The sequence below is a fragment of the Lipotes vexillifer genome, unplaced genomic scaffold (genome assembly GCF_000442215.2).
Source record: "Lipotes vexillifer unplaced genomic scaffold, Lipotes_vexillifer_v1.1 scaffold217, whole genome shotgun sequence".
Lineage (NCBI taxonomy): Eukaryota > Metazoa > Chordata > Mammalia > Artiodactyla > Lipotidae > Lipotes > Lipotes vexillifer.
In genome coordinates, this window is record NW_006788200.1 from 8050897 (window position 1) to 8063677 (window position 12781).

General features: G+C 39.9%; 1 protein-coding gene and 1 pseudogene across 2 annotated transcripts in view; one reads left to right on the top strand and one right to left on the bottom strand.

Annotated features, from left to right (window-relative positions):
- Nucleotides 1-6377, bottom strand: part of PFDN1 (prefoldin subunit 1) — a 65012-nt gene extending 58635 nt beyond the window's left edge. The window contains exons 1-2 of the mRNA XM_007461449.1: nucleotides 6315-6377; nucleotides 3614-3780 (exon numbers count right to left, since the gene is read on the bottom strand). Of these exons, the coding sequence (XP_007461511.1) occupies nucleotides 3614-3780; nucleotides 6315-6347 (200 nt within the window). The 5' untranslated portion in view covers nucleotides 6348-6377. The remainder of the gene's footprint in view (nucleotides 1-3613; nucleotides 3781-6314) is intronic.
- Nucleotides 6378-12095: 5718 nt separating this feature from the next.
- Nucleotides 12096-12500, top strand: LOC103074621 (cytochrome b5 pseudogene; annotated as a pseudogene). Its single transcript, XR_014368658.1, has one exon. The product of XR_014368658.1 is annotated as a cytochrome b5 pseudogene (transcript).
- Nucleotides 12501-12781: the final 281 nt, after the last annotated feature.

The window sequence follows — 12781 nt, forward strand, 5'->3', positions numbered from 1 at the left end:
GAAAAAAAAAAAAAAAAAAATATATATATATATATATATATATATATATATGTTACTTTTAAAATTTCACCTTTATTGAATCATATATTTTAAAAGCATAATAAACTCCAATTCTTAAGTCTCTGACACTTCCTAAACATTTTCTTTCTGAAGAACCAAAAGAAAATGTGGTTATTTTAGGCGAGAGAATCATATTCAATTCAAATCCACACGCATTTAACACCTATTTTGTGCCAGACATTATACTGAGAACTGAGGAAACAAAGATAAATATGTATATGGTCTCACAGAGCTGACAATCTAGTTGGGAAAACCAGACCATTTCAAACTCAATCAAGTTCTGCCCCCTACCCTCATACTGCCACCCATGTGCTCTACTAGCTAGAGGAACAAAAGCTCTGGTATCCTCCAGGAAAGTGTAAGTAATTCTGCCAGGCAAGACGGAAAAATCTTCCGAGAAGAGAAGCTACGTCTTGAAAGATGAGAATTTCACAAGGGAAAGTGGGATACTGCAGGCCAAGAAGGACAGAAGGAGCAAAATCAAGAAAGCACAAAAACATGGCATGCGTGAGGAAACCCATGTGGCAAGGGTAGGGATAACAATTTTGGGTACATGTGCTACTACTCTTCTACCCTCAGCCCATGACAGACCTCACTGATCAATTAAAGCATGTTTAAGTCCACATGAGACTCAAACTCCTTCTCAACAGATAACTCAAAATCAATGGAAGGAGGCAAGTCCATGAGATGAAATTTATGTGCTATCCTCAGCCTGGGAAGAGAAAGTGGTGGGATTTGAGGCTAGAAGGGTAAATTAAGAACAGATTATGAATGACAGTGAATGCTAGGCTAACAAGTTTAGATTTTATTCCGTGGGCAACCAAGGGTGAACAGAGGATTTTATGAGAAATAATGAGAAATAATGACACGATCAACTCTGGCAGATGTCTGGCAGATGTGCAAAGAAAGATTTTGGACCAACAGAATAAAGGCAGAAAGAACAGTTCAAGAAGCTTTTGGACCAACAGAATAAAGGCAGAAAGAACAGTTCAAGAAGCTACACCTTCAGGACTTCCCTGGTGGCACAGTGGTTAAGACTCCATGCTCCCAATGCAGGGGGCCCAGGTTCAATCCCTGGTCAGAGAACTAGACCCCACATGCAAGCCGCAACTGAGAGTTTGCATATCATAACTAAGGAGCCCACCGGCCGCAACTAAGGAGCACACGTGCCATAACTAAAGGAGTCCTTGAACCTCAACTAAGGAACCTGCCTGCCGCAACTAAGACCCGGCACAACCAAATAAATAAATTAAATCAATATTTTTTTAAAAAAAGAAGCTATAGCTTCTCAGTCCAGGCAAGACACAATGAGGCCTGAATTTCAGCAACGGCAAAAATCTATTGCAGGTTCTAAAACAAAAATGTAATGTTTTAGATTTCATAATTCTTGGTGCCTTTTTTTTTTTATAACTTTATTTATTTTTGGCTGCACTGGCTCTTCGTTGCTGTGCACCAGTTCTTCTCTAGTTGAGGTGAGCAGAGGCTACTCTTCATTGCAGTGCGCGGGCTTCTCACTGCAGTGGCTTCTCTTGTTGCAGAGCACGGGCTCTAGGCACATGGGCTTCAGTAGTTGTGGCATGCCAGCTCAGTTGTTGTGGCTCACGGGCTCTAGAGCGCAGGCTCAGTAGTTGTGGCACACGGGCTTAGTTAGTTGCTCCACAACATGTGAGATGTTCCCAGACCGGGCTCAAACCTGTAACCCCTGCACTGGCAGGCAGATTCTTAACCACTGAGCCACCAGGGAAGCCCCTAATTCTTGGTTTTAAAACAAGTTTGAGAAGAATTAGTACTCTAATTAGAATTCCCTAATAATACTCAAAAAGGAAAAGAAAAGACAAATTAAGGTAAACACTAGAATTAAAGAAGTGAATCACAATTTAAAATTACTCAAGACTATAAATTCAGAAATAGATATTTCAGGTTTAGCATCAAGAAAGAGAACATCCTCATGACCAGACTAATACTCAGCAAGTCTTTTCTTCCTGAGGGCACTAATACTCCAGCCAACAACACTACTTACCTTACATGCCCCTACAAATCCCAGTGAGATGCAGAAAGCACAAAAGTCAAATTTAAACTTTAACTCTAAAATTCTTTGTGAATACAACCCATATGTAGCACTTTGGGCAGTATGCAAAAAAAGCAACTTCCTATCATTTCTGCAGAATGTTTAATAAATGAAAGTATTCTAATTAAAAATTAGAACTTCACTGTAGATCAAAAGGCCAAAGAGAAAAGTTTTTCTGTTTTGGAAAAAGAAATTCTTTAGCTGTTGCAAACAAAGGCTAATGAAATCCAGGTGCAACATATCAACAAGCATGCTAGAAAAGCTAGCATTACTGTTTTAAGACCTAAGGATATTCAAACTAAAGATAAAATTATCCTGTAGTGAATGCCAACAATGCACTTCATACTACATAGACACATATTCAAGGGTTCTACTTTGTTCTCATCCCAATTCTTTTGTGTCCCAGTAACAAACTCTCAAATTGGGATTATCTTCCTTTTAAAACAAGCTAAAATGAAAAACATGAACTCCAGCAATAAAATTTATTTGTGGTATACTGTTTATTCTGAGAAAGCAAATCAGAAGAACAGTTTATCATAATCAATCTCTTTTCCAGAAAGATATGGATTAGCTAGTCATGAGCAGGGTCTATTTCTCATGATGTCATTCTAAAGTCATCACTAAATGTTACACATGCCATGCTTCCTTCAAATCAATCACAAAACAAGTCATCCTAGACTGAGGTCAAATTCCTTTCCAACTAAAAGAGCTCCAAACTTAAGTAATGGTCCACTTACTAAGTAATACTCAGAGACCAAATTCCAGAAAAACCCTCCTCCTGTACCTCCCCCACCTAAAAAAAAAAAAAAAAATTAGTCTCCTTTTAGCTCAGTGTAATGGAATGTGACCTGTAGTTAAGGGGTTTTCCATTCCTATTTACTGCTTAGAGAACATGAAGCAGATCTATTCTCTCTCAGAAGGGTAATGTATTTTTTTAAAAGAAAAAAAGTGAAGTGTAGGAGGTTAATCATATATAATAATTAGAACAAACAAAAGGTAAGTTGATTTACTAGATTTCTCATGTTCGACAGAATGAGTATATTTAAATCACAACTGAATGTTTATTTTTATTTTACAACCTGATCAGACATCTAAAAGATTTATGATTTGTGTGACTACTAATAACTAGGTAGGGAAGGGGACGTTAAAACTACAACTATTTAAATAAATCTTCACACATGAAACTACTATAAACATCTTTTCACAACAAATCATATCTTTATCATTGAAGTTACACACTTAAGTACCTAAGCATGGAGAGAAGAACAGGGAATAAATATTTTTAAAATGTACTTCACAGTTTAAAATTAAACACATCTATCTGGAGTTCAGTTTCTCATTTTTTTAAAAAAAGAAGATATTTGACTAGGTGATCTTTAAAGCTACTATGATACTTTAACACAAGTTGTAAAGTGAACACATTCTATGATTTAATTCAGACAAACCTCTTTCAAGATAACCCCCTTAAGGATATACTTTACTTACATTCTTCCTACACCTTCATACATGTTAGTCTCATCTACCAAAGTCATAATCTCTGTATCTGTAAGATGTGCATGCTTTTTCGTTCTGTTTAGCTGTTCAATCTGTATGTCTGCAAGCTTCACCTTCTGTTGAGTGTCAATCACTTTGGCTTGAAGCTCTGTGAAGGCCTAAAAAATAAGTCCGTGATTTAGTAGATGCAACATTTTACAGGAAACATTTAAGTCAAATCTAAATATACTAAAATAAAGCCTGCTAACCAGAGACAAAGCTGTGAAATTTACCACAGCAAACATAAATAAAAATCAATATAATTGTAAACAATCAAGCCACTATGCTAAATACATTTGACTCTTGAACAATTCGGTGATTAGGGGCACTGACCCTCCGTGCAGTTGAAAATCCAAGTATAATTTATAGGTGGCAGTTCCTATACAGCAGTTCCTCTGTATCCTTGGTTCTACACCAGTGGATTCAACCAACTACACATTGTGTAGTACTCTAGTATTTTCTATTTTTAAAAATCTGCATACACCTGGATCCCCGCAGTTCAAACCAGTGTTGTTCAAGGGTCAACTGTACTGAATTTACTCAGTCCTCAGAAGATGCAACCTATTTGAAGCAGAACAAAGGTAAATAATAACCATATCAAGTAGCAAGTATCCAAGGAGTAATAAAAGCACTAAATGCAACAGTCACAGGATGAAACCCAGAGATCCAAAACAAGAAACATAAATGTAACAACTCACTACATCTGTATTACACAACTAGGTGTAAAGTACTTTCCCACATTTGTCTGAAATATTAACATGTGAATATTAATATGAGAATACTGACAGATATAATAAATGTCTCATTTACTCTTTTCAATAATCCTGAGTTAGGGATGGCAGTTTCACCACCACAGTTTACAAATTAACTAAATGTTTTAAAGAGATATAAATGACTTGCACAGGGCTGAACAACTACTAAGTGGAAAGGCAAGTACTTAAATCCATTTCTTCTGACCTCTAGTTCAGGCATCTTTCTATTCTACTATCTACAGTAATATTCAGAAAATGAATATTTTAAGAGAAAAACAAGAATTTCAAAGCATTGTTAGAATTGCATCATGATCTTCATACACACATACCAAGCCAAATTTAACATTTGAGTACCCTTACTCAAAGATAAAATGTTCTTGGATACTCATGAAGTGCCTAGAATGACTTTCATATGCTCTCAAATTTATGCCTTAATAATAACATTTGCGGCTGCAATACACAGCAAAAGCTACTACTTAATTTTTATTCTTTGTTCTCATCGACTAGTAAGGTTTCAAAAGATTCATTTTGGGGGAGAGGAAGTGCCTAAAGTTTCCTACTAGTCTCCACCTGCCGCGCCCCCACCCCCCGGCCCCCGCCAAAAAAAAACCTTATAAAGATATTAGAAGACCTTTAAACAAGTTTTTTTTTCAATTAATTTCATTGGTTGTCAAAACTACCCAATTTAAGTCTGTAATCATTTTCTTAGTTTGCATTCACTGTCCACAGGTTTCCTAGCAACAAATTCAAATAATACTGAGCTGTAAGTCCATTCACAGCTGTACTCTATTGTTAGCTCTTTCACTAAAACCTAACTTAAATTTGAACTTTTAACAGAAAAAAAACGTAAACTTTTATAACACTTTAAGACACAGTTTGCTAAGGAAGCTGGTATATTGTTAATGTTGACATTACAGCACTAGAGACCACATAAGGACTAAAGGTACAAGTTCCAAACAAGAAGCAAGACACACACACACATAAATCCTCAGAGCAATAATAAACAGCTTCATTTATTAGGTGGAAAAGCTATTTCAGCTCTCCTATTTCTTATGCAGAGGTTGACCAGGAGACAGCCTTAAGTAAAATTTGCTCTTCTGACGAACCAAAACTAATGGTCAAAAGGTGGGAAGTAAGGCAAAGAATACTGGATTCTAGTCCCATCCTTGGTCTGAGTCTTTTCTGAAACTGTTTCCTTTTCTAGAAAAGTATAGGTTTAAAGTAGGTAAAGTCTAGGAATCCCGACAACTCTTAAGCTGCGAAAACGTTCCTGAGTAACAACACATTTACAGGCAATTGTTTGAAAAGAGAAACCCAATTCCTTCTGATACCGATTTTATCTGGAAAACTTTGTTTCTTATTTGACAAGTCTTTAAATAAAAACGGGGGCGCGGGGGGGGGTGGAGCTAAGACCAAAGCCCTAAGATGAACACTGCTATGAGAATACCTAACTGAACTGTATGTAGCGACCTTACAAGGTATGGGATTGAAGAAGTGGCCTAAAAACACAGGTTGGACTTGGATTTTTTCAAAGCAAATTAGAGTGCAGAATTAGATGCCTCAGCTCGGGCAGCCGTCTCAAAGGGCTCCAGCTGGAAACGCTCACTTCAGGCCTCACTATGGAACTGAAAACTCCAAGCTCAACGAAAGGTCTCTGGAACTCGGAACTAGGGAACAGAAGAGCTATCGGCCCGTCAGACTTAACCAGGCCCAACGCAACCGGAGAGCAGCTCGCCCCCGACTCCAGCCTAAAGAGACCCTGTCCCGCCTTAGGACTCTGAGAAACCATTCCCCATTTCCCTGGAGCCTTCCGCAGGACTCGAGTCTCACTCGATATTCTTGTCCACAGTCCCCTTAGCTTCCAAAGAAAAAGTCTCTGCCTGCTCAAGACCTTCTTTTACCTTCTTCAACTCCAAATCCACGGGGGCCGCCATCTTGCTTCACTCCTGCGCCTGCGCAGTGGGAGAAGGCCGGAAAGAGGATGGGGGAAGGGCGCTCCTTGACGGTTTGATTTCCCCCCTCCCTTCTGCGCCTGCGCATGAGTCTGGCTGCTCGGTTTTCCAACGTTCTCCTGCGCTGGCAGCCCCTGAAATATCCAGGATTCCGATTCAGAGTACATCTTCCCCACGTGACCTATAGGCCTGCCCTGTTTCTCCACGACCTTCCAAACACAGCACAATGCGCAGATTTCGTGTATGGTTTTAAGCATTTTGCCAAATAGCTTAATTTGTGCTGCTAAATTGAGATGTATGTAGATTAGGCCAAAACCTCTTAAGTCATTCATGCCTTCAGCGAGTCCCTGTGCAGTCAGGCATGAGAGAATTGGCATGAGAGAGTCAGCCTGAGAGAATCAGCCTGAGCTTCAGGCATGGCAGTGTGGAGAAGACCAGAAGGCTTAGTTGAAGTGTTCTCCCAAAGAACTTATTTCTACTGAACGCTTCTGGAAGACCTTCTAGACATAGTGGTTCTCACGAGAGCCCACATTAGTTTGTTTAAAAAAAAAAACAAAACAGATTCTCTGATCCTCATCCCAAGCTTAATTACTTAGAATCTTTGCTATGGGGCCCAGAAATTTGCGCTTTTGCAAACTCCCCTTATGACCTGGTGCAAGTGGTCTGCAAACCACATTTTGAGAATCTGCTATAAAGTACCTGGCATTTGAACCAGAAGAGTGACTAGTAATTGGACTTCTGGGCATGAAAGAAATATATGCCTCACCTACTCTAAAAATCTGTGGGGGAGAAGAAAGGGCAGGGAATTTGGAACTAGACAGGTCTATATTCAAGGTTTGGTCTACCTTGAGCCTAGGCATGTCTGGTTCCATATACTAGTTGTATAGCAATAGAGTTTGTCTCCTCATTTAATATGAGAATAACCCTAACAGGGTTATTCTGAGGAATAAATAAGATCAGGATGAAAAGCTCCGAGCATAACACAATGCACACAGTAGGTACACAATAAATAGTTGTAGTTAAGTTCATGTAGTTAGCATTGTTGTGTTTGTCTTTCAAGGTCCAGCAAATGGGCCACATCCTCCTTTATGTATTTTTTTATTTTTTGCATCACATCACACAGACCATAAATAATCTCTCCTCAGACTCTCAAGACTACATCTATTCCTTTTTCAAGGCGCTTTCTATCTTAAATTTGTTTCGTATTAGACTTACTAGCAATCCAAGTGTCCATCAGTGAATGAATGTATAAACAAAATGTGGTATATACCAGAGGTCCCCAGCCCCCGAGCCGAGGTCCAAGCAAAGCTTCATCTGCCTCTCCCCATCACTCACATAACTGCCTGAACCATCCCCCCACCCCACCCCACCTAGTCCGTGGAAAACTTGTCTTCCATGAAACCGGTCCCTGGTGCCAAAAATGTTGGGGACCGCTGGTATATACATAAAATGGAATAGCATTCAGCCTTTAAAAGGAATGAAATTCTAATTCTACTTAGAATTCTAATGCTACAACACGGATGAACCTTGAGGACAGTACGCTAAGTGAAATAAACCAGTCACAAAAAAGACAAAATACCGTATGATACCATTTATAAGAGGGACTTAGAGTAGTCAAAATCGTAAAGACAGAAAGTAGAATAGTGTTGCCAGGGGCCAGGGGGAAGGGACAGAAAGGGGAATTCTTGTTTAATAGGTATAGAGTTTCAGTTTTACAAGATGAAAAGAGCTCTGGAGATGGAAAGTGGTGAGGATAACACAGCATTATGAATGTTTTTAATACCACTGAACTGTACACTTAAAAATGATTACAATAGTAAATGTTATATTATGTATATTTTACCACATTAAAAAAATGAAAAAATGTATTTGTTCTTCTTTCAAATCTACATGTTCTTTTCTTTTTCATAATGATATGCAGTGATATGTTCTTGCCTAATAGTGAAAATAATTAGAACATAATGAACATAATTATTTTTAAATTTCTTTACAATGTTTTATCACCTGAAGGTTTTTGGGTGTGAATTCTTCCACTGGGGGCGTCTGCTAGTCTTTCTTATGAGACTTGATTTTCTCATTTGACTCAAGTTTTTGATTAAGTTCCTATCTTCAGTGTCTAGCATGTCCTGGACGATGGAAACATCTCACATTCACTTCTTCTTTTTTTTTTTGGCTGCGCAACACACTTTGTGGGATTTTAGTTCCCTGACCAGGGATTGAACCCGGGCCCTCAGCAGTGAAAGCGCCAAGTTCTAACCACTGGACCACCAGGGAATTCTTCCACATTCACTTCTACCAGAGCCCTGTGAGAGACATGAGTTCCAGACCAATTTTTAGGGTGATTCTTGACACCACATGAGTGAAGCAAATTTAGCGAAAAATAAACTTTGCCCTGAGCATAAAGTTGGCAGAATGTGTTATACATTTATGGACTGGCAGCCACTGTAATATGTTTCCTTTTTTAAAAAAAATATTTATTTATTTATTTATTTATTTGGTTGTGCCGGGTCCTAGTCATGGCAGGCAGGCTCCTTAGTTGCGGCACGTGGGCTCCTTAGTTGCGGCATGCATGTGGAATCTAGTTCCCTGGCCAGGTATCAAACCAGGGATCCCTGCATTGGGAGCACAGAGTCTTAACCACAGTGCCACCAGGGAAGTCCCTGTAATATGTTTCTATATGTCCTTTTTATTTGGGCCTTCAAAATAAATATTTCCTTTCTCTCTCCAGAGCTTCTAAAATGGCAGGAAAAGACTGTCTATGAAAGCCCTAAAGAGTCTGCAGTCCTTGGACACTTTCCCAGAGAATAACCATACTGTGCTTGCTTCTATTATTTTTATTTAAAAAGAAAACAAAAACAAAAACAGACTTCACACTGAAAGCTTCACTACTACAGGGATATACTCCTTCTGAGGTTCAAAGAGTCCACAGTGGTGGAATTTAAAAGGTGATCCTCTATTACCCTTCGGCTCTGCTAATCTATGCACAATACACTTACTTATTCATTCAACAAATATTTATTGACCATCTCTTAGGCACTAATCTAGGGCCTTGGGATATAACAATTAAGAAGAGACAAATTCCCTGACCTCATGGAGCACACATTCCAGTGGGGAAAGACAAACAATAAACATGCAGGGACTTCCCTGGTGGTCCAGTGGCTAAGACTCTGCTTTCCCATTACAGGGGGCCTAGGTTCAATCCCTGCTCAGGGAACTAGATCCCACATGCCACAACTAAAGACAAAGATCCCGCACGTGACAACAAAGATCCCGCGTGCTACAACTAAGACCCGGTGCAGCCAAGTAAATAAATACATTTTTTTTTTAAAAAAAGATCGTATGTTCCAATAGCTAGAATAAACAAATTTATTTTTTAAAAACATGTAAACAAATAACTTCATATATTAATAAGTATTATTAAGAAGAAAATAGCAATGTGTTTAGAGACTGACTGGGTGGAGGCCCCTTAGGTGTGGGAAGCTCTCTGGAAGGCCATAACATTTTAGATGAGACCTGAAAAATGAGAATTAGACAGCTATGCAAAGAGCTGGGGAAAGAGCATTCCAGACAGAAGGAACAGCAAGAGCAAAGGGTTTAGGATGGGAGCAGGCTTGGCATATTTGAAGAACAAAAGGAAGACATCAGTGTGACTAGATGGGGAGAATGGTAGAAAACCACTGGTATTCTTTTTTTTTTTTTTGGCTGCGTTGAGTCTTTGTTGCTGCACGCAGGCTTTCTCTAGTTGTGTCGAGTGGGGGCTACTCTTCATTGCAGTGCGTGGGCTTCTCATTACAGTGGCTTCTCTTGTTGCGGAGCACAGGCTCTAGGCACATGGGCTTCAGTAGTTGTGGCTCATGGGCTCAGTAGTTGTGGCTCGCAGGCTCAGTAGTTGTGGCGCATGGGCTTACTTGCTCCGTGGCATGTGGGATCTTCCCGGACCAGGGCTTAAACCTGGGTCCCCTGCATTGGCAGGCAGATTCTTAACCACTGTGCCATCAAGGAAGTCCCAGAATGTTATTCTGAGTGTGATTGGAAGCCATTGAATAATTTCAAGCAGGGGATTGATATGATCTGAAGAGATTGATATGATTCTATTTTAAGGAGACCATTGTGGGCTCTAGGTGGAAAATAGATTGGAAGGAGCAAGTGTTGAAGCAAAGAGACCAGTTAGGAGACTACTCCAGTAGTACATGAGACAGATGCTGATGGTCTGGGTGAGGATGATGACGATGGAGGTAAACAGAAGTAGTTGGATTCAGGTAGAGGTTACTGAACTCAATGAAGGAATGGATTGGGGGTAGGGGGTTGGCCACGAAATAAAGAGAGGAATCAAAGATGATTTGTAGGGACTTCCCTGGTTGTCCAGTGGGTAAGGCTCTGTGCCCCCAATGCAGGGAGCCTGGATTCGATCCCTGGTCGGGGAACTGGATCCCACGTGCATGCCACAACTAAAGATCCTATGTGCCGCAACTAAGACCCGGCACAGCTTAAATAAATAAATAAATAAATATTTTTTAAAAAGATGACTTGTAAACTCCAAATAAGTATGCTGAGTGAAAGAAACCAGACGAGAAAGAGTAACATGCTGTATGATTCCATGTCTGAAGTTCTAGAGTATGCAAATAAATCTAAAGTGACAGAAAGAAGATCAGTGGTTGCCAGGTAGATTGGGGGTGGTGGAAACTAAGGAGGAGGCAGAAAGAAGGGGTTACAAAGGAGCATTAGATAACTTTTGTGGTGATGGATATATTTATTATCTTAATTATTAAGATGGTTTCCTAGGTGGGAATTTATCAAAGTGTACACTTAAATATATTCAGTTTATCATGTGCAATTGTACCTCAATAAAGTTGTTTTAGAAGAAAAATAAAGACTCCTAGGTTTTTGACCTGAGCAAACTTGTTAAGTGATATGTCTTTTACTGAGAAGAGAAAGTTAGTTCTTATGATATAGCCTACATGCAGTCTCAAAGCCATTCTCCAGGAATAATAAGAATAATCTTTCCTTCTGTGAATAGACTATATTAGTTAGAGTATAGGTTCAGCTGCTGTAACAGAGTTCCAAAATAGCAGTGGCTGGAACAATAGAAGCTCATTTCTCTCCGTCACAATCATCCAGACAAAAGCAACACAGGGTAAGTATGTGAGTTCTACAATGCCAGAGTTCCCAGGCTCCATCTATCTTATCCATGTGATCCAAGATGACTCATCACCGCCATATCCATAGCTTAGCTAGAAGGAGGGGGAAAAGGACAGGAGAGACTCACTCTGTCCCTTTAAAGGCATCCCAGAAGTTGTAAATGTGGCTCTGTTTGCATCATATTGGCCCAGAGAGAATCACGGGGCCATTCCTGGTGACAAGAAAAACTGGGAAATGTAGTTATTATTGTGGGCAGCTATGTGACTAGCTAAACACCAGGAATTATATTATTATGAAAGGGAAATAAAAGAGAGATACTGGGGGAAAATTAGCAGATTCTGACATGGGAGCTTTTCAGCTTACAAAGCCATTTCTCATTCATCAAGTTATTTGATCTTAACAACTTTCTACGATGGATACTCTTAAGGGTTCATTCCATCTGAAAGAAAGTTTAGCAGAGTGGTTAAGAGTATAGACTTTGGGCTGAGCAGCGCCGTGGGGAATGTCCCGGGGTAAGTTCGCGGAGACGCCGGTTGAACTCCGCCCGGCTGCGCTGCTCGTTTTAGGGCCTGAGGCTCGCCGCGTTCCGAAATGGCAGAGGGGTCCGACAAAGCCTTGAAGTACTATACCCTGGAAGAGATCCAGAAGCACAACCACAGCAAGAGCACCTGGTTGATCCTGCATTACAAGGTGTACGATTTGACCAAATTTTTGGAGGAGCACCCTGGTGGGGAAGAAGTCTTAAGGGAACAAGCTGGAGGTGATGCTGCTGAAAAGTTTGAGGATGTCGGACACTCTACGGATGCTCGAGAATTGTCCAAAACGTTTATCACTGGAGAGCTGCATCCAGATGACAGGGCAAAAATAACCAAGCCTTCGGAAACTCTTATTACTACTATTGATTCTAATTCCAGCTGGTGGACCAATTGGGTGATCCCAGCCATCTCAGCACTGGTTGTAGCCCTGATGTATCACTTCTACGCATCGGAACACTAAACACGTTCTCAGAAGCCAATGGAAGAAAAGACTGCTTTGGTCTGGGGAGAAAGAAGCCACCGTTAACTGTTTCAACAGAACCCTGCACCTGAAAATGATTTGAATACAACTGTTTTCCTTTCCGCCTACATTAGACTCAAAACAAACGAAAAGAATTGTTCTTTCTACTCCTGAACTTTTAGAGTGTGCCTTTTTATTCATCAGCTTTGTTTTGATGTTCCATCACTACGTCATTTGCTTATTGTGGGCACAATCTTTTAAAACATACCACCATGTTTGGC